Source organism: Polistes fuscatus, unplaced genomic scaffold, assembly GCF_010416935.1.
Source record: "Polistes fuscatus isolate 324 unplaced genomic scaffold, CU_Pfus_HIC Scaffold42, whole genome shotgun sequence".
NCBI lineage: Eukaryota > Metazoa > Arthropoda > Insecta > Hymenoptera > Vespidae > Polistes > Polistes fuscatus.
The window spans coordinates 165,456-185,123 of NW_025113121.1; the positions used below are offsets into that span (position 1 = coordinate 165,456).

Consider the following 19,668-nt stretch of genomic DNA (forward strand, 5'->3'; position numbering starts at 1 on the left):
TTCATCTTCTCCTAAGATTATCCTTCCAACCTTCTCAACGTGGGCGTTCCCCGTTTTCTCCCGCTTAGCGCAATAAGAGCATGCCAGACTCCGCACACGGACGCCTAGATAACTATCTGCATTGCCATGCACTCTTCCCTTCCTGTGCGTGACCACGAAGTCATAGGCGCTGTAAACGTTCGAGACAAGCGCGAGCTGCCGTCCAGCTCCTTAAACGAGATGAGCCACTGCAAGGAGGCGTGATCCGTTCGCAACTCGAACTTCGCTCCGTAGAGATAATGGTGGAAGGTCTTAGTCGAGTCCACCGCAGCTATGGAGTGTCCCGCCTCGTGACGCAATAATTCTTTCAGCCTTGCGGAAAACCCCGCTGTGGTAGGACAACCGTCTCGCTCTACCAATCCTGGATCTGCGACAACACCCACCCAGGCCGTGCGCCGACGCATCTGTATCCAGGATAAACCTTTCTCCCCCACTGGGAAAGTCAGAATCGGGGATTTACCAGGGCCCTCTTTAACTCTTCAAACGACGCTGCTCTCCGAATCCCAGGAGAACTTCGTTTCCTTCTCCGTCAGCACGTACAAGGGGTCTGGCTATCTGCGAGAAACCCCTCACGAACTTCCTGTTAGGAGCATAGTCCAAGGAAGCTTTTCACTTGAGTTTTAACTCCGGGGAACCGGCCACTCTACCACCGTCCCTGATCTTCTCTGGATCTGTGGAGAGACCTCCCGGAGATGACATGGGCCTAAGTACTTTACTTTCTTCGAAGAACTACACTTCTTCGGATGATCCTCAGCCTAGCTGAACGGAGCCGCTCAAAAACTTTGCCTAGATTATAACATCTCCTCGAACGTGCGCCCGAAAATTATCACGTCATCGAGATAACTAGGCAGCTTCGGCTCAATAATCGCCCTCAAAACCCTCTCCATCAGTCGCCTCGAACGTCGCTGGGGCGTTGCCATAACCCAAAAGGCATAACCCTGACTGCCACAATCCTCCTCCTACTGAAACGATCGCCGTCTACTCTTAGTCCACTGGGCGCATCTTCAACCTGCCAGTAGCCACTCTTTCAAGTCCAGGGTCGTGAACCAGACCATGCCAGCCCAAGCGATCTAAAAGATCATCTATCCGTGGCAGCGGCTAGGAGTCCTCTTCGTGACTATCATTAAGCTTCCTGTTCCACGCAGAATCTCAGTGTTTCCATCCTTCTTTCGGACGAGCACCGCTGGGGACACCCACGGACTGTCTGATTCCTCTTCACCCCTCGCGTCCGTCATCTCCTCGATGATTTTGTCTACTTCCTCCCGGATGAAGTGGAATCCTCCGCGGTGCCTGCTTAATCGGGACGCTGTTTGTCAATTCATCGCATGCTCCACGACGTCGCAGCTCCCGGCTCCCGCATCTTCCGCAAATTCCTTTGCATGGGACCGGAGAAATTCCGCAAATCGGCTCTTCTGCTCTTCGTGAGATTACTAGAATTCCCCTCCAAAATGCGATCGAGCACCTCGCTGGTCCCCCACCACAAATCCTTGACACGGTGCCTTCATTTTGCTCGAAATTAATTCCCGACAAATTTCCCGATAAACCGGCCTTAGACAGGAAATCCCTCCCCCCAAAATGCAATCATCACTGATCTCTCGCTACAACTAAAAACAACTCCTCCGAAAATTGCCCTAACTCCACCTTCGCCTTTACTTTTCCACGGCAGGAAAAACCTCCCCCGTTGGATAACGCAAACGCGCACCTAACCTAACCCTCTCGGAATCCCCATCCACGAACCTCGGATTTACCAACGAGACGTCGGATCCAGTATCTATCAATATCCTGCACGGCTCCCCATTCACCTTCCCCGCGAAAATAACCGACTCCCTGCTCTTCTTTCGCGTGCACGTCCTCCACCTTCCTCACGAGGGGCCTAGATGCTTCAACCGGACTGGACCCCGTTCAATCCGGTTCCTGTTAGTTTTCCCTTGCGCCTGCTTCACGGCACTCCTTCTGAAGTGACCCGTCCTCCCGACTTCCACACGAAACTTGCGTTTGCGGAACGCGTTTCCCGCGGAGCCGCCACCTCGGTCTCCCTTCCCGGCGGAGAAACCACCCCCCGGCGCAACCATCCGTACATCTCTCCGTCGTCCTTTCAGCCCTTTCCGCCACCAACGCATTGAATCCTGCCGCCTAGGCATGGGCTTATGGCGCAAGCTTCCCCACGTTGAAAGCGTGATACCTCCGACGACTGGCTCTGTAGATCGTTTCGAGCTTCCAAACGCCCTCACCGCTGCAACACGCAACGACTTGACCCCTCGACTTTAAGAGTCGTCCGAAACCTCAGGGTCAATGACGCATTCAGAAGTTGGCCGCAAGCGATCTTCTTGAGTCTCAGCCGTGCACTCTGAGTACACAAATCGGGCCAGGCGCTCCAAAGGCCCGCGGCCTAGCACGGCCAAATCCTCTCCAGCCTTCGCCTCCTACTCGCGAATTCCGTGTAGCTCTTCTGCTTGATTCAGTCGCTCCCCGTAGCGCAGCTCCAGCCTTGACTTCAGCGCTGCAAATAAAAATTCCTCGCGGTCCCCGAAAGCCTGTAGAAACCGCGCGCCGCGCCCCCCGTTAAACTCGTCGCGAGAGCCAACGCCCTCACCGATTCATCCCAGCTATTCGCCCTAGCCACCAACTCGAAATGCGAAAGAAAATCTCCCAAATTCCCCTCCCCGTCGTACGTATCGGGTTTCATGGCATAACCTAACCCTGTCACTTCTACGCGACCTGAACCTATCCCCAAACCGACTTCACGCTGGCGCGGAACGCTCCGCGGCTAACATCGCCCTGTTTCCCTACGCTCCCATCCTAAGAAATCCCCCCGAGAGCAAGAAGGAATACTTAGCTGCGGTTCCACTTCGGAACTGCAACGTCCGTAGCTTCCAACAGCGCCGTTTAATTCAGCGTTTCTCCTCCTCGCCTGCTCCTCCAACTTCCCTCGCTGATAATGCAGCTCCTCCCTAATCCTTTCACCAACGACGCGGAGAGCCTGAAACTCCGCTCCTTGAACCCGCTCCTTGCCTCTGCCTGCCTTCCCCGACGACCTCTGGCAGCCATACAAAATTCCACGCACTCGTTTCCGTACAAAAACGGATCAAAACGTATCCCGGACGAGCCCCAAAAATATAAACGCTCGCCCCGCCCAAAACACAGATCGTAAAACACAAGAACAGAACTTTAAACAGCGCGAACTCTTACAACCGTTAAGGCCCTTTCTACAGTTTCCCGTATTTACAAAACACGTCAGTGCTTCGAGCTCCTGTCAGTTCTCCAATTAAACAACTCGTTGCTTGGAACGGCCTTCACGTCCTTTTTTCCAAGGACGGCTGCGAAACAGGGTCGTAACAATATTATATATGTGTGTAGTAAATTATAGTATAAAGGTCCATACTCAACATGGCTTCCTTACCTTATCTATAGTCCACTATCATTATTATCATTTCAAACAACTTTATTTAAATTTAACATTCTTAATTTTTCAAACTTATCTCTACAATACGCTTTTGTAAACATATCTGCTAGATTTTTTTCGATTCTACTCTGAGTACCTCGATAATCTTTTGTTCTACACTCTCATGTACATAGAGTGATAGTGAATTTCAATGTGTTTGTGAGTTTTTCGTAAAATTACCGTACTTTGCAATATTTATACCCTGAATTATCTCGTATACTTAAATCGGTTTTTTCATTTCAATTTCAATACTTTTATTCGTTCCTTTATATATTTTACTTCAGTTACCAATTCCGATAATGCTACATATTCGGCATATGTTACGCTTTGGTAAGCACTTCTGTTTTCGCGATTTCCAATGAGATCAAAGTTTCCATATACTAATCGCATATCCTGTTGTTTGACTTTATCCTGAAACTATCACCTGCCCAAATCAGCGTCTACATAACAATCAACAGTCTCCTAGTTTCTCATTTTTATTGTAACATAACTTAAATCTTGGGTACCAATAAATATTCAAGATTTCTCAAAGCATATATAAAATGTGTACTCGTATACAAATTCTGGGAAAATCGGCTAAGGTAGTTTACACGATAACTTATATCTGGCCTTGTGCCCGAACTAATATACAACAAGGCCCCTAGTAGGTTTTTATACATAATATTTTCAATTGCAACAATCCGGTTTTTCTACATTAATCTTGTGTTCCATTGGGGTATTATAACACTTACTATTCTACATCATATTTAGCTGCCTAGCTTTCTATATATTTACGTTGACTTAATTTTCATGCATTTCTTCTCTATATTATAGTTCTATCTATACCTAAGTTCTTTTAATTTCTCCGCATGTCTTTAATTTTAAATTTTTCCCCTACTAAATCTTTTAATAACTTTAATTTTATTTTTATTTTTACAACATATTATATCATCAACACATAATTCATTAAGTAGACTTTTATCTCCTGTACCGTGTACATATAAACATAATTCTATACCATTTGTCCTAAATCCGAAGCTTTTTACATACTTATTAAAACATCTATACCAATCTCGTGGACTCTCACTTAGACCAGATTTACTTTACTAATTTCATAACTCTATCTGGCCATAACTAAAACCTTTAGGCTGTTCAATATATACCTCTGAGATTACATCTCCACAAGAAAGGCTGAATCTACGACTACCTGTCAATTGTCAATCCATTAAAAGCAACAGAAAGATACAAAAACTTTTATAGCCTGATGCTCGCTACAGGAACATAAATATCATCAATTGCATTTTTCGTTTCTGTTTAAACCCTCTGGCAACCAATCTTGCCCTAAATCTACCATTCACTTTTTAGTATACCCATTTGTATCAATAATATCTTACTATTTGTCCTATTTACTAAAACCCAGGTTTTGGTTTTCATTATATCTTAATTTCGTCTTTCATCGCTACTTCCCATTTCTCATGTTCCTCGCAATTTAATGCTTCCCTCAAATGATTGAGGTACATTTATATCCATAGTTTACAGAGATGCAATACGTTGTAGGATCTCCAAATCTTTTTACATTATTTCTTGTTCTCTGTGATTACACTCTCTGGGTCTCTATTGCTTTCATTGTTTCCACGCATTACTTCCAATTTCTCATTAGTGTTTTCTACTTCATTATTCTTATCTTCATCACTATCTCTAAGTTCCTCCTTGGTTTGCACAGAAATAGGAGTACCATTTTCCAAATTTACAAAATTAAATTTTTCATTTTCATTCTTTTCGTTTCTGTCTTGGTTCCATTTTCACCATTAAAACAAATCATTCTCATTTCAATTACTTCAACATGTCTTGGCATCTAAAACTTTATTATCGACTAGAACTCTGTAACTATCATGATTTTACCCAACCAAAATCCCTAATTTTGATTTATCATCCCATTTTCCTTTTCTTAAAACTTCTGGGACCTTCAAAAACCTTACTTCCGTATATTTTTAAATGTTTAATATTTGGTTTTGTACCAAAGAAAATCTCATAAGGAGTTTTTATTCCAGCGCGTATTGGCTATCGTACGATTTTTCAAATACGCTACCGTTTTCATTATTTCAGGCCAATACTTAATATTAACTTTTGCTTCTCTTGCTAAGCATCTGCCCATGTCCATTGCTGACCTATTGTACCTTTCTGCTACTCCATTGAGTTCATGAACATATGGGGGACAATTAATATCTCAATACCCTTACTTTTTACGAAATCATAAATTCTCTTATTTTAAGTACTCTGTACCATTATCACACCTTAATTTTTTATACCTTTACCGAATTGTGTTTTCTACTAAGTTTACAAAATTCAATTAGACAATCAGCTGTCTCATCTTTACTTTTTAATACAATATATCTTAGTACATCTACTATAATCATCAGAAACTTACAAAATATCGTTCTCCTTTGTAACCAGGAGTCCTATGAGGCCCATTTAGTCTGTGTGAATTACCTCTAATATTTCTTTTGACCTAGTCCGCTTATTTTCAAATGGTACATTAGCCATTTTGCTTTGCTTACAATTTATACATTGCATAAAACCTTTTTCTATCTTATCTGGTAACCCATCGAGCATTTTATCCTTACTAGTTTACTAAATACCTAAAATTTATATGGCCAAGTGCTCTATGCAATTTTTCTTTACTTGTTATTTTAACAGAATTTGGGTAAACATTATCCTTATTATTCTTACGTATAAAGTAGTCATATGATACAAACCATCAGTCTTTTCTGCTACTGCTGTTAATTATGATAATTATAAATTTTTGCATATTTACCAGATGCTACTACTTTATTCTGCTCGGTTATTTTCGATATGCTTAATAAATTTCTTTTTATCCCTTCACAAAAAATACATTTTTTAATTCAACATTTGTTTCATAGTTATACGTTTTGAACACCGTATTTACGCTTCCTATCTTAGTAGCTTTTAACTTTTTATCATTTGGGAGGATAACTTCTATTGGGTTTCTCAAATCTGTTATATCACATAGATATTTCTGATCATTTACGATATGATCTGTGCAACCACTATCAAGTAACCATTCTATAATGTTCTCATTCTCGTTTTCACTCTCACTACACTGGTTTACATTTCCTTGAACTACCTGTGTTGCCCAGGATTCGTGCGATGATTTCTGTTGTTGTTCATGACCTCTTTCTCGATCTCTGTACGTGTTGCCTCTGCGAGACCCCATTTGTCCTCTCGATGACTTCTGATATTGTCTTTGTTTGTTATGCCAGCAATCTTTTATATGATGTCCTGTTTTGCCACAGTTAAAACATTGACCTTTAGTTTTAACATTAAATGTACTCGTATTTATTTTATTTTCACTATCATTGGCATTTATCTTCTTTTCTCAAATCTTAGATTTTATTAAATCAACAGTCTTTGATCTTCTGGCACCAAATCAATAAAATCTCCAATATGTGCATAACTAGATGGAAGTGCTTTTATAATATATCTCATTTTCTCTTCTTCTAATAATTTTCCGCCAGCCTGTTTAAACTCATTACAGGCTTTTTCAAATTCAATGAAAAATTCATCTACTGTGTGATAGTTTTCCAATTTTATTTTATCTAATTTATTCCGATTGATTATTTGTAGTGCAGTAGATTTACTTGTGTATAAAGTTTCTAATTTATTTATCATTTCAAACGTCGTCGTACACCACTAAGATATTCTAATTGTTTATCGGATACAGAACTAATTAATATCGTTTTCGCTTTTAGATCTAACTTTTTCCAACTAGCTTCATTTTCTGTATCCAACCTTTTCCTTATTGCAGGCTTATCACATTCTTTATACTCTAATAAAGTCAAAAGTCTAAATTTCCATGCACTATAATTAACTCCATCAAATATTGGAATACGAATATCATCAATTCTTGCTTGATCAGCCATTTATTCTTCCTTTTATTATCTTTAATTTTTAATTAATCTCTTTAGCCATATGTTAATTAAACACTTACTTTTATATCGTAACCACGCTCTGCTACCATGTTGATGTTAGGTGGATTAAATAAAATAGTTGTGGGTTAATAAACTCTAAAAATAACTCTTTATTATAATCCTAGATTAATTTCTTACATTTTAAGTGTTACGACTAGCCGCTTGCTCTCTACCAACTGAACGTACACACGCATGCTGGCTACAATTGTAGCTCCCTACCATAGGCTCTCGACACACACTCATATATATATATGTGTGTATCAATTATAGTATAAAGGTACCATACTCAACAATTTCAGTTACAAAACAGGTGGTTGTCACGTGTTACCGTAAGTGAGTCGGATGAGAAGTCAGTTTAGTAGATTGAGAAGGCTTAAGAGACGTCTTGGATTATATTAATCCCGTGAGCAAGACTTTTAGAGATTGTATTAATCACTTGAGTGGTCAGAGAAACGGAACGAGCTCGACAATGAGAAAACTGAGATGACTTTGTTGAGAGCACGTCGTAACCGTATGAGAATTTTAACTGTAATGGCTGCCGGAAAACCTGGTGTTACGATGAATTTTCAATAGTCGCTAGGAAAAAGGCATGTCTTCATCGCGCGACAACTGTCGCGTGGCGCCGTTTCATTGGAATGCTTACTCCCAAACATTCCGCACGCCATCAGCAACTGGGTTGATGATGAGTTAGGAGTCCCCTTGTAGAGTCACCGGCAGCACGGCGAGCTTGGCGATCGGCCGGGTGAGCGTGGTGGTTGCCGTTTTGAGAGACACCACCCTGGTGAGTCCATCTTCCCTGGCAAAAGCTTGAGTACTCTGACCATGGACCATTTTCCTGGAGGCAGCCGCTTATCAGTGAACAGAACTAGAGAGCCGACCTGTATATTATTGTGCCTCCACTTCGAGATTGCTTGCAATCGCTGCAAGTATTGAGTGGACCACAAGCGCCAGAACTGCTGCATTTGCTGTTGGATGAATTGCCATCGGGACAGCCGATTGCCCGAGACGTCTAGAAGTGAGTGTTCGGGGACAGCACTGAGAGCGGTCCCAATGAGAAAATGACCTGGGGTGAGCGCTGTCGTGTCCTCTGGGTCATCACTGAGCGGTTCGAGAGGTCGTGAGTTGAGGATGGCTTCTATTTGAGCTAGGAGCGTGGATACCTCCTCGTAAGTGAGTAACGTATCTCCGACCGTGCGCTCGACGAGGAACTTCAACGATTTGACTGCTGCTTCCAACTTACCACCCATGTGAAGCTCGGCTGGTGGGTTTAAGTGCCACTGTGTTTTGTCTTGCGCTAGTAGTGCGGAGAACTTGAGATGTCCAGGTGAGCTGGCAGCGAAGCAACGCTTTATTGAGTTGCGCATTCGCGCCTAAAAAATTGGTTCTGCAGTCGGAATAGAGTGCGGACGGGGTCCCGGCGTCTTAAAGGTGAATCTTCGGTACGTTGATATGAGCCCTTCAGAAGTGTAGTCGGAGACAACCTCAAGGTGAGTAGCTGATGTTGTGAGACAAACAAACACGCAGATCCATCCTTTGTAAGTTTTTGTCCCGCGGCCTCGCCATGTTTTGAGCGTGAGTGGTCCAGCGTAGTCGATGCTCGTGTATGAGAAAGGGGGGTGATGGTGTGACTCGCGCCAGAGGTAGTTGGCCCATCAGCTGCTGAGCACGAACCCTCCTGTGGCGAGCACACATCACACACCTGAAAATATGAGATTTGACTGGGGCTCGACCGCCGACGATCCAATAGAGCTGTCTGATAAATGCCAGAGTTTTTGAGTTCCTCCATGCATCGTCTGCTTGTGAGCGTGAGCGGTGATGAGTTCTAAGAGTCTTAAGGTCCGGGGAAGGATCGCAGGATGTTTCGTGTCATATGAGAGTTCTGATCTTCTGAGACGACCGCCCACGCTGAGCACGCCTTCATTGTCGATGAAGGCGGTGAGTCGGCTGAGTGGGTGAGAGCTTCCTAGGTGAGATTGTTGTCTGAAGCTGAGCGAGTTCCTCCTGGAAGTATGCTGCCTGAGTTGCCTTGACCCAAAAGAGTCGCGAGTCTTCCAAATCGGCAGCTAAGATAAGAATTGCTGGAGTTGAGTCGATCCTCTGTGAGAGTCTCTTGACTGCTCTGGGAACAGAGTGAGGTGATCCTGAGTAACTTGTTGAGTGTCGAGAACTTGTAAATGAGGTCCCAGTGATATTCAGGAATAGACCGTACTGTGTGATGTGCAACACTTGCACGAGCTTCTGAGAACATATATCATCCGGGGCTTCATCAGGTCGAGCAGGCCATGAGTCTTCTGATTGAGTCATCCATGGTGGTCCCGTCCACCATAGTAAGTGTTCTTTAAGCTAAACTGTGGTTATTCCACGCGATGCACAGTCAGCTGGGTTTGAAATGCATGTTACATGCCTCCAATGAGCAGTCTTCGTGAGTTCCTGTATCTTAATTACGCGGTTGCGCACGTAATCCTTCCATCTTGATGGATGAGCCTTGATTTATTTGAGTGTCACTTGAGAGTCAGTCGACAAATGTATGATTGTAATTGTCATGTTTAAAGTAGCGTAAACATGTTTGAGTAGCGTGGATAGTAGCTGTGCTGCTGAGAGCTCTAACCTCGGGATGTTAGCCGTTTGAGTGGAGCAACATTGTTTTTGAGCAGACGAGTGAGACGTGGCGCCAGTGGACGGTGAGTTGACGATCAAATACACAACGGCTCCCATTGCGAACTAAGATGCATCAGCGAAACCGTGCAGTTCAACCGTTGAATGAGCAAACGTGTTGAACCACCGCGGATGGAGAGTCTGGCCAGACTAGTGAGATCCTGTCTGATGCTGAGTTATTAAGTTGTGAGTGGTTCTGGGAGTAGTCGTCCCAGTTGAGAGTATGCAACCAAAGAGATAGAAGAAACAATCTGATGACAACTGGAGACGAAAATCCCAATGGATCAAATATTTGTGCTAATTCAGATAAGACGAGGCGTTTTGAGAATCTGTTGAGATGAGTTGGTGAGATAGCTGAAAAGTTGAAAGTATCTTCCTGAGATGACCATCGTATTCCCAGGATTTTGGTGTCGCAACCGTCAAATGAGATGTCTAAGTAATTGCCACTTTCAGAAGGGAGATTTGCCAATAGCAGGCTAGATGTGGAATGCCACTTAGCAAGTGGGAAGCCGCCCGCGTGGCACAGCCGTATGAGTTTATAAGCAGTCTGAATCAGTTCTCCTACTGAATCTCCTCCCAAAATATCATCGACGTATCGACCGTGAGTGATTGATTCCAATGCGAGTAGGTAACTTGAACCTTCATCTTCCACTAGTTGAAGCAAAGTTCTACTGCCAAGAACGGAGCTGACTTGGATACATATGTAAACGTGGTGAGTTGGAAGTGAGATTCCTTGAGCTACTCGTCTACCCACAATATTCGTTGGAGATCCCAATCGTCTGAGTGTATCTTGATCGGTCGATACATCTTCGTGATAACAGTGGCGAACAGATATTTACGGCGACGTATCCAGATGAACAGGTCGAAGAGATTGAGCATCAAATTTGGACCAGCGTGCATGAGATCATTGAGAGAGTAATCCGTGGAGGTTGTGCTTGAGCCGTTGAAGACCACTCGGAGGTTAGTTGTTGAGCTGTCTTGCTTGAGAACTCTGTGATGCGGCAGATAGTAGTGTGGTCATCTTGCTGTTGAGTTGTCTACGAGTTTGGTCATGTGACCAGCCTCCTCGTAGTGTCTCATGAACTGCATGTACCGTTGCTGGTACTGATGATCTCTGCGAAACCGGGTGAGTGTTCGTTGTAAACAGGCGTAAGCAGTGTGTTGAGAGTCGCCCAAGAGCTTTGGAGAAGAGTTGAGAGGTATCCTGACCATGTAACGCTTTGTCAGGTCTCTCGCATGAGTCGTCTTGAAGTAGTGTTCACACTCCAGCTCTTCAGGTGTAAGTTGACCGTCGTTTACCGTTGGAACCTCCTCTTGAACCCAAAATTTGGAGAGTAGATCTTGCAAGCAGGAGTTCGTCAGTTGTGAGATGCCATGATGAGTTTTCCTTGCCAGCGTGACCGGTGCACGAGTTGAACCGATGACTAGCCACCTGAAGATGGACAGTTGAGCAATGGGGTCGCTAGGTGAATGCCGAATAATGTTAAGCCTGATGAGGTGTCCGTAAAAGTCGGCCTCAATAATCACGTCTACAGCTCTTGGAGTGAGAAACTCTGGGTCAGCGAGGTTTAAGCCTTTCAAGTGAGGCCATTCAGGCTCGTGAGATATCTCGCCAGAAGACAGGATGCAGGTGACCGTCTTTAGCACATGAACTGTTATTCTCACCAAAAGTGGTCTGTACCTGAAGTAAAGGTCGATGATGACCACACCGCTGGTCTGATTTGCCTTTTACCTCCAACTCCATAGACGTCCAGCGTTGAGTGTCGCCGCTCAAGATGCAGTTGTCTGGTGAGACCTTCGCTGCTGAACGAGATTTCTGACCCAGGGTCAATGAGCACGCGTACCTGAAATGACGAGGTGGGTGAGAAGACTGTGGCTATTGCGGTTGCCAACAATGTTAAATGACTATGCTGCTTGAGTGGGCACGTCGGTGTGGGATCGTAAACACCGACGATCTGACCTGTACTTAATGCGGTTGAGGGCTTCGCATCGGTTATCACCGGAGCCCGCTGGATATTCCTGCCCGATGGATCAGCTGTCGCATAATCCCCTGGAGAGCTGTCTGAGTGACGTCTGGAGTTGTGACGAAGAGGCTGGAGATATTGGCACTATGGGGAATGGTGTGATGCAAGCCATTGCAGTTCCTGCAATGCCTGCGGCTGTTACAATTTCTGATGTTGTGCCTGCCTAGGCAATTGCAGCACAGGCTTCGCTCCTTCACCTCCCTTAACCGCTGACTGAGTGAATAGTCGCGAAACTTCGGACACACTACGATGAAGTGATCCTGTCAACAACAATCGCATGGATACGTTGAGCGCGACTGAGTTGACTGAGAAGAAGACTGCCTGTTGAGACGTCTGAGTGGCCGGCTTTGGAGAGTTGGCTCGGGACTGTTAAGATGCCTGACGGACAACGACGCGCTTAAGCACCGGTGTCTTCGACGCGTTGAGCTGAGCTGTCGTATGGATCGCGTTCTCCTCTGAGTTCTCTAGCGTGCGAGCCCGAGCCAAGAGAAATTCAGTGAGCTGACTAAGTGATGGGAACTCATCTAAAGATGTTAGTGATGTTTCCAATCTCTCGCGTGTGTTTCGGTCGAGCAGTCCACTGGCGAGCGTCGCTAAGAGACACTCATCAGTGTTGGCATGCTTGAGTGCCTGAGTCGTCTCGTTGATTATATGAGCAACTTCGTGAGTGAGCTGGCCTGCCGCTTTTGCATGGGTTTCAGGTTGAGCAGTCTTTCGAGTTGGGCTTAATTATGAACCGCTTGTTCTCGAACCGGTTATTGAGCAGTGACCATGCTGCGGCGTAGGATGAGCTGTCTAGCGTGAGATTTAGGATGAGCTCTGATGCGTCACCCTGCATTGCGGCCTAAAGGTATTGAAACTTCTCGAGGTCGCTAAGATCTGAGCGACTCCTGATGACCGAGACGAACATGGCCTTGAAATCTGGCCATTTGGGGATATCTCCGCTTAAAGTAGGCACAGTCAGTTCAGGTAAACGTGAGCGTGTTCGAGTGCCACCTGCTGCCGTAGCAGCTGGCTGAGTAGTCTGCATGAGTTGATCTTAGAGCCGTCTTAGTATGCGCTTGACCTTGATCAGCAGCGTATTTTCCTTGAGATGGACCTTTGTGCTAAAGTAAGAGTGATTCAAATGAGCTGGGGGCCAGTGAGACACCAACCACGAATGCTCCGTCCGAAAAGCCTGGTGCATTTCGTTGAGCTGATCTAACATCATGGTCACTTCGGTCAACGCAATGTCAGCTGCTGGCTCGGTGGCTTGGCTCAGCATATCTTCTATCGCCTCAACGAGCTCATTCTGAGCCTGCACGCGTAAAAAGAGCTCACTACTGAGCTTTGACGGCGACTGACTTCGAGTCACCGCCCCTTGAACTGCTGATGCACTGAGCAGATCTGTTATTTGAGTCTTCGACCCTGAGAGGAACGATATCGACTCAATTGACCCCTTGGGGGTTGCATTCTTGTCGCGCGTGACAGGCATGATCAAGATGGGATGAGACTTTCTATGTGAGCGGACAAGCCGAATAATACACGCACTACACGCGTGGGAGGGAGTGAGACGACACTATACCTCCCGGCGAACGAACGTGAGCGAGGAAGAGACGGCACTATATCTCGCGGTGCACGAACGCGAGAGAGTGAGTGAGAGGGCGATAATCTCGCTGAACACTATACGAGCGAGCAACAGAGATGACACTAGCTTCGCTATGCACGAACGCGAGCGAGCAAGAGAGATGGCACTGGATTCGCAACGCACGAACGCGAGCGAGCGAGAGAGATGGCGATAATCTCGTTGAGAACTACACGAGCGAGCAACAGAGATGGCGATAGTCGCGCTGAGCACTACACGAGCGAGCAACAGAGATAGCGATAATCTCGCTGAGCACTACACGAGCGAGCAGCAGAGATGGCGATAATCTCGCTGAGCACGATCGTAACGGAGCGAGTGAGACGGCAATATCCTCGCTATGCACGAAAGCGAGAAAGCCTCCCGCGAAGAACGCGCAGGAGATAGAGAGAGACGGCAATATACCTCGCGGCGCACGAACGCGAGAGAGCGAGAGAGACTGCACTACACGCACATCACACTACTTCGTATAATTAGCAATTGTAAATGCTCGCTCCTGCTCGAAGGACCAAATGTTTAGGAAATAAAATAAAAAATGAGAAATGAGATGAACGCCGAGAACTTTACAATTGCTGTGGTCTAATTTTAAATATTTCAGTTACAAAACAGGTGGTTGTCACGTGTTACCGTAAATGAGACGGGTGAGAAGTCGGTTTTAGTAGAGTGAGAAGGCTTAAGAGACGTTCTGGATTATATTAATCTCGCGAGCAAGACTTTGAGAGATTGTATTAATCAATTCAGTTGTCAAAGAACTAGTAAGAGATCTAAATTGAGCAAAACTGAGATGGCTTTCTGGTGAGGACGTCGTAACCGTTTGAGAATTTCAACTGTACTCGCTGCCGGAAAAGCTGGCGTTACAATGAGTCTTCAATCGTCGCTGGGGAAAGAGGCGTGTTTTCATCGCGCGACAACTGTCGCGTGGCGCCGTTCGATTGGAATGCTTATTCCCAAACATTATTAGTACTATTATTATTAATTTTATTTTTACATAGAATATAGTTGATAAAGAAACTTTTTCGTCTTTCCTGCTTTATGATCGATAATATTTTCTAATGTAAGAAGATTATTTATCTTTTCTATTATATTTATATTCTCATTTATTTATTGAAGTTAATTAATTTTATATAAATATATATGTAGGAGACGGTAAGCGTCGCCGTCTTATCTTTTATCTGTGTCTAATATCGGTTAGATTTTGGGTAACCTGATACGGCGGACGAAATAAAAGACGGTGTGAATGCGACAAATGAATGCACGGGCGACAAAGAGTACGGCCTGCTGTCGTTAAGTAGATTTCTATCTTATCCTATGCGACGATTGGCGCTGCCATCCTCACCGCTGATTCTTTGGCAAAGCTTCTTTAGCGCTAGATCGCTATCACGGCTTACGACGTTTCTATGGGAACGTTAATGTTTCCATAGTTACGGAGACTTTCTTCTTCCGTTATTATAAATAATGAATGAATTAAGTAGTGAGTATTGAGCGTTGTAAGAGAGAGGATCTGCGTTTTGTAACAAAACTGTTTTTCCATTTAAAAATAATACATATATATATGAATTTATAGCGTGACCAGGTAAAAAGGAGGAGGATTGAAAATATGAGAAAATAAACTACTAATTATTCTTTTCTATTAAGTTAACAAAATAACTTGAAAAAAGAAAAGAAAAATATTATCAATCATTCGATATATTATATGTTGGATGTTTAAATTATATATGGATATGGTAAAAAATAGTGAGGAGTGTGTGAACAAAAAAAATAGAGATAACAAAATTATAATATGAGTTAATAAATAGTAATGGATAGACTACGCCACGTGTACCGGATTTCACGCCACGTGTGCGGGAAGTACGTAGTACGAGAAGTCGTTAGAAATGTAATAATAAATTTAATAAGAGAATAGATAGAAATAATGAAACGAGTAATACAAGAATGAGAGGTAAGAAAGTATAAAGAGAGGATCAGAATTAGAGATAAAAGGTTAAGAGATTACCTGATATGTCGTTAATGAAAGATAGTATAAAGAGATGATCAGGGAGAAAGACACAACACAAGGATGGCCTAGATGAGAAAAGAAAAAGTGTAAGATGAGATGGAACGGTGAGAGATAAGACTAAAGCGAGATGAAGTCTATGAGATGATGCACAATTCTTTGAGATTTCTAAATGTACGTCCGCACAGATTAGCTTATTAAGCGATTCTCTCTGGACCACGCCACTTTTCGGTTCGAGTTGAGGAACAGAGCGGAAGTGAAAAAAGGACGATACACCAATTAGCGCGTTCCACGCTAAGAAAAGAGAACAAAAAAACCAATAGGAGAATAACACGCAGAGGATGACGTCACAGGGGACCAATGATCTATTTACACGTTAAATGGCGTGATCCCTTGATCAATAAAAACAATCGATATGTCTTCTTCTCGACGATAACAGACGGCGTCTTAATCATGCTATCCGAGAGGTGCTGTCATCTAGTTTGAGTGGCGCAATTTTTGAACATTCTCCCTCCCAATTCTCGAGCGTTAATCGAGAATTTGACATGAAGAGATGTGCTGAGCTGCTGAAAAAACTATGTTTCCGTGTGCGGTTGAAGAGGCAATGGTGCGAGCTTGACGATAGGTCTAGTGATAGTGCTGGTAGCGGTCTTCAGCGTGACAACCCTGCAGAGACCGTCCTTTCCTGGGTGTAGTTTTATAACTCTGGCGAGAGGCCATTTCGAGGGCGGAAGTCGCTCGTAGGTGATGAGGAAAGAGACCCTTCCCAGATATCGTTCTGCGATGTCTGCCATTTGGATGTGGTCTGATGCGCTTGCAGGCATTACGTCGACCACCTTCTCCAAAATTGCTGGAAGCGCTCTTGAATCCGCTGGAAGTGAGATAGTCTGGAATCTGAAATGTCTATTAGAGCAGGCTCGGGGATAGTTGTCAATGCCTCTTCTCTGATGAAATGCCCTAGTGTTAATGCTCTCATGTCATCAGGGTCCTCCGAGAGAGAACTGAGAGGTCTAGAATTGAGAACCGCTTCAACTTGAGCTAAAAACGTGGAGAAGTCTTCGAACGTTAGCAACGTATCCGAGATAGTTCGTTTAAGATGATACTTGATAGATTTCACCGCCGCATCCAATTTTCCGCCCATATGTGGTGCTGCTGGAGGATTGAAGATCCAATTAGTGCCACCATTAGCGAGAAGTCTCTAGATCTTGAGAGATTCCTTCGTTGCAGCTAAAAGTAGATCCTTAAGCTGCTTGTTCGCCCCCTGGAAGTTGGTACCACAGTCGCTTCTGAGCGTTTTTGGAATACCCCTACGGCTGGTGAACCGGCGAAATGCCTTGAGAAATCCTTCGGTGGTGTAGTCAGAAACTACCTCGAGATGAACGGCAAAGGTAGAGAAGCATATAAACACTGCTATCCAACCCTTGAAGGACTTAGCACCTTTGCCTTGAAAGGTCTTCATTGTTACTGGCCCGGCGTAATCAAGCCCTGTAGTCTCGAACACAAGAGATGGTGTCACTCGAGATGCCGGTAGTGGAGCTATAAGTTGTTGAGCTCTCACTCCACGTATTCGAGCACAAGTGAGACAATCTTTGAGGAAGGACTTCACTGGAGCACGACCCCTAATAATCCAGAAAGTCCTTCGAATGTAGGAGAGCGTCAGCTGAGATCCTCCATGCATTGTTTTGGCGTGAGCATCAGAGATGACTAGGTTGGTGAATTTTAACAGACGAGGTAGTATTGCTGGATGTTTACTATCTTCATCCAGTTGAGAATTTTGCAACCGTCCACCAACCCTGAGAATTCCAGCACGATCGACAAAGGCCGTGAGTCGTGTCAGAATGTGACGTTTGTGGAGAGATTGACATGCCGACAACGTTCTCAATTCTGGTGAGAAATACGCCTCTTTAGTCGCGCGTATCCAGAACGTTTTAGCCTTCTCCAGATCTGCTGGATTCAATGGCGATGCGGACAAGCTCGAGCCAGGAACCTTTTTAAAGCACGAGACTGCCCTCTGAATGAGTGAAGTGATCCGAAGGAGTTTAGTGAGATGCCGATGAAAATAGGATGATTCAGGAAGGTCAACGAGGTCCCAAACTAGAGGTTGGGCTTGTGAGAGGGCAAGTGAGATGCCAGGGCGTTCCTCCAAATCCTCTTCCGGTGAGGGTGGCATTGACGAGGGCCAAAATTCTGGCGACTGAGAAAGCCATGGTGGACCACTCCACCATAAAGGGTGATCAATGAGTTGAGATGCACTGAGCCCTTCAGATGCACAGTCAGCTGGATTGAGCTTTCCGGAGATGAATCTCCAATGAGCATGGGGTACGGACTCGTGAATAGCGGCTACTCTATTGCCTACGAATTCCTTCCATCTCATAGGATTGTGTTTGACCCTTGCAAGTGTCACAGAAGAGTCAGACCACAGAAAAGTGAGAACATCCGAGAGGTCGATAAGTCTAATTACTTTTCCGGTAAGCTTGGCTAGCAGGGCCGCTGCTGAGAGTTCAAGTCTAGGAATTGTCAACCTCTTGAGAGGAGCTTCTTTCGTCTTAGCACAGACTAGACTGACTACTAAGGATGAGTCAGCATACGACACCTTGATATATACAACTGCTGCTATCGCAAGTTGAGAGGCGTCTGAGAATCCATGAATTTGTATTGAGGTTGCCTTTGACGAGAGGTTTATCCATCGGGGAGTCTCTATGACTGATAGTTGAGAGAGATGTTGCCTAAACTGAGACCACTCGTGAACGATGTCTGGAGTGAGATGATCATCCCAGCCAACCTTTTCCAACCAGAGTCGCTGCATGAGGATTTTCGCTTTGATCACTACCGGAGAGAGAGTCCAAGAGGATCAAACAACTGAGCAACTTCTGAGAGAATGATGCGTTTCGTGACCGCTTGATGAGAAGAGATGGTACCGTGAAAAGTAAACACATCTTTCTGAGAATTCCAGGAGATGCCGAAGATCTTGGTAGTGCTATCATCAAACGAATGGACAGGCGAGCTGTCAGACTGTGAGAGAGAGGTGCGAGTGAGGCTGGGGGAATTAGTTTTCCACTTGTCGAGTGGTAAACAGGAGGAGGAACACATGTCCTCTAACTGAGATGCGACTGCATTGAGATGATCAATAGTCTCTGCCCCCCACCCTGATATGTCGTCAACATAACTTCCCTTGAGAATAGGGTTTACTGCAAGAGGATAATTATGACCTTCATCCTCAACTAGCTGTCTAAGAATGCGACAGGCTAGATAAGGAGCCGAGCGAGTACCGTACGTGACAGACGTAAGCTGATATGCCTGAACTTGAGATGATTCTTTGACCCAGAGAATTCGTTGAAGGTCATGGTCTTTGAGATGTACTTGGATTTGGCGGAACATTTTAACAATGTCCGTTATGAAAATGTACTTGTGTTGCCTGATCCACAGCAGTACATCGAAAATGTCCGTTTGAGTCTTCGGACCAGTGTGCATAAGATCATTGAGAGAGATACCGGTTAAAGACTTGGCTGAACCGTTAAATACTACCCGCAGTTTGGTGGAGGAACTTTGCTCGCGCCAAATTTCGTGATGCGGGAGATAAAACGCCTGAGATGGCTCAGGAGCATCGAGAGGAACAGAAACCATATGTCCTAAAGACTCATATTCTTTAAGGAAACCAGAGTAGGTCTCCTTGAAATGCCTATCGGTTTCGAATTTCTTGAGAAGTCTTTCAAGGCATCTCATGGCAAGAGACCTTGAATGCCCTAGGGTGGATATGTCTTTTGAGAATGGCAGACGAACCATGTAACGACCAGTTGGCAATCGAGAGTGCGTATCAACAAAGTGCTGCTCGCATTGCGATTCAGCGAGACTCAAGGTTGACGCGGGGGAAGATGAGACTTATTCCTGAACCCAGAATTTTTTGAGAGCTTTGTCAAGAGAATCGT

The 19,668-nt window shown here is 44.7% G+C and overlaps 3 protein-coding genes across 3 annotated transcripts; all 3 read right to left on the reverse strand.

Annotated features, from left to right (window-relative positions):
• Positions 1-8,156: 8,156 nt before the first annotated feature.
• On the reverse strand, positions 8,157-8,813 carry LOC122521594. Its single transcript, XM_043642438.1, has one exon. The coding sequence runs from the start codon at positions 8,811-8,813 to the stop codon at positions 8,157-8,159; it is 657 nt and encodes a 218-aa protein (XP_043498373.1).
• An 8,127-nt stretch (positions 8,814-16,940) lies between these two features.
• Positions 16,941-18,548, reverse strand: LOC122521595. Its single transcript, XM_043642441.1, has one exon. It carries the CDS (start codon positions 18,546-18,548, stop codon positions 16,941-16,943), a length of 1,608 nt encoding a protein of 535 aa, XP_043498376.1.
• A 20-nt stretch (positions 18,549-18,568) lies between these two features.
• On the reverse strand, positions 18,569-19,465 carry LOC122521596. The gene has a single exon (XM_043642442.1). It carries the CDS (start codon positions 19,463-19,465, stop codon positions 18,569-18,571), a length of 897 nt encoding a protein of 298 aa, XP_043498377.1.
• Between the last annotated feature and the right edge of the window lie 203 nt (positions 19,466-19,668).

Excerpts from the sequence above, each read along its gene's own strand:
- LOC122521594 (XM_043642438.1), bottom strand. The coding sequence starts at position 8,813 with ATGCGCAACTCAATAAAGCGTTGCTTCGCTGCCAGCTCACCTGGACAT.
- LOC122521595 (XM_043642441.1), bottom strand. The coding sequence starts at position 18,548 with ATGCAGCGACTCTGGTTGGAAAAGGTTGGCTGGGATGATCATCTCACT.
- LOC122521596 (XM_043642442.1), bottom strand. The coding sequence starts at position 19,465 with ATGAGATGCCTTGAAAGACTTCTCAAGAAATTCGAAACCGATAGGCAT.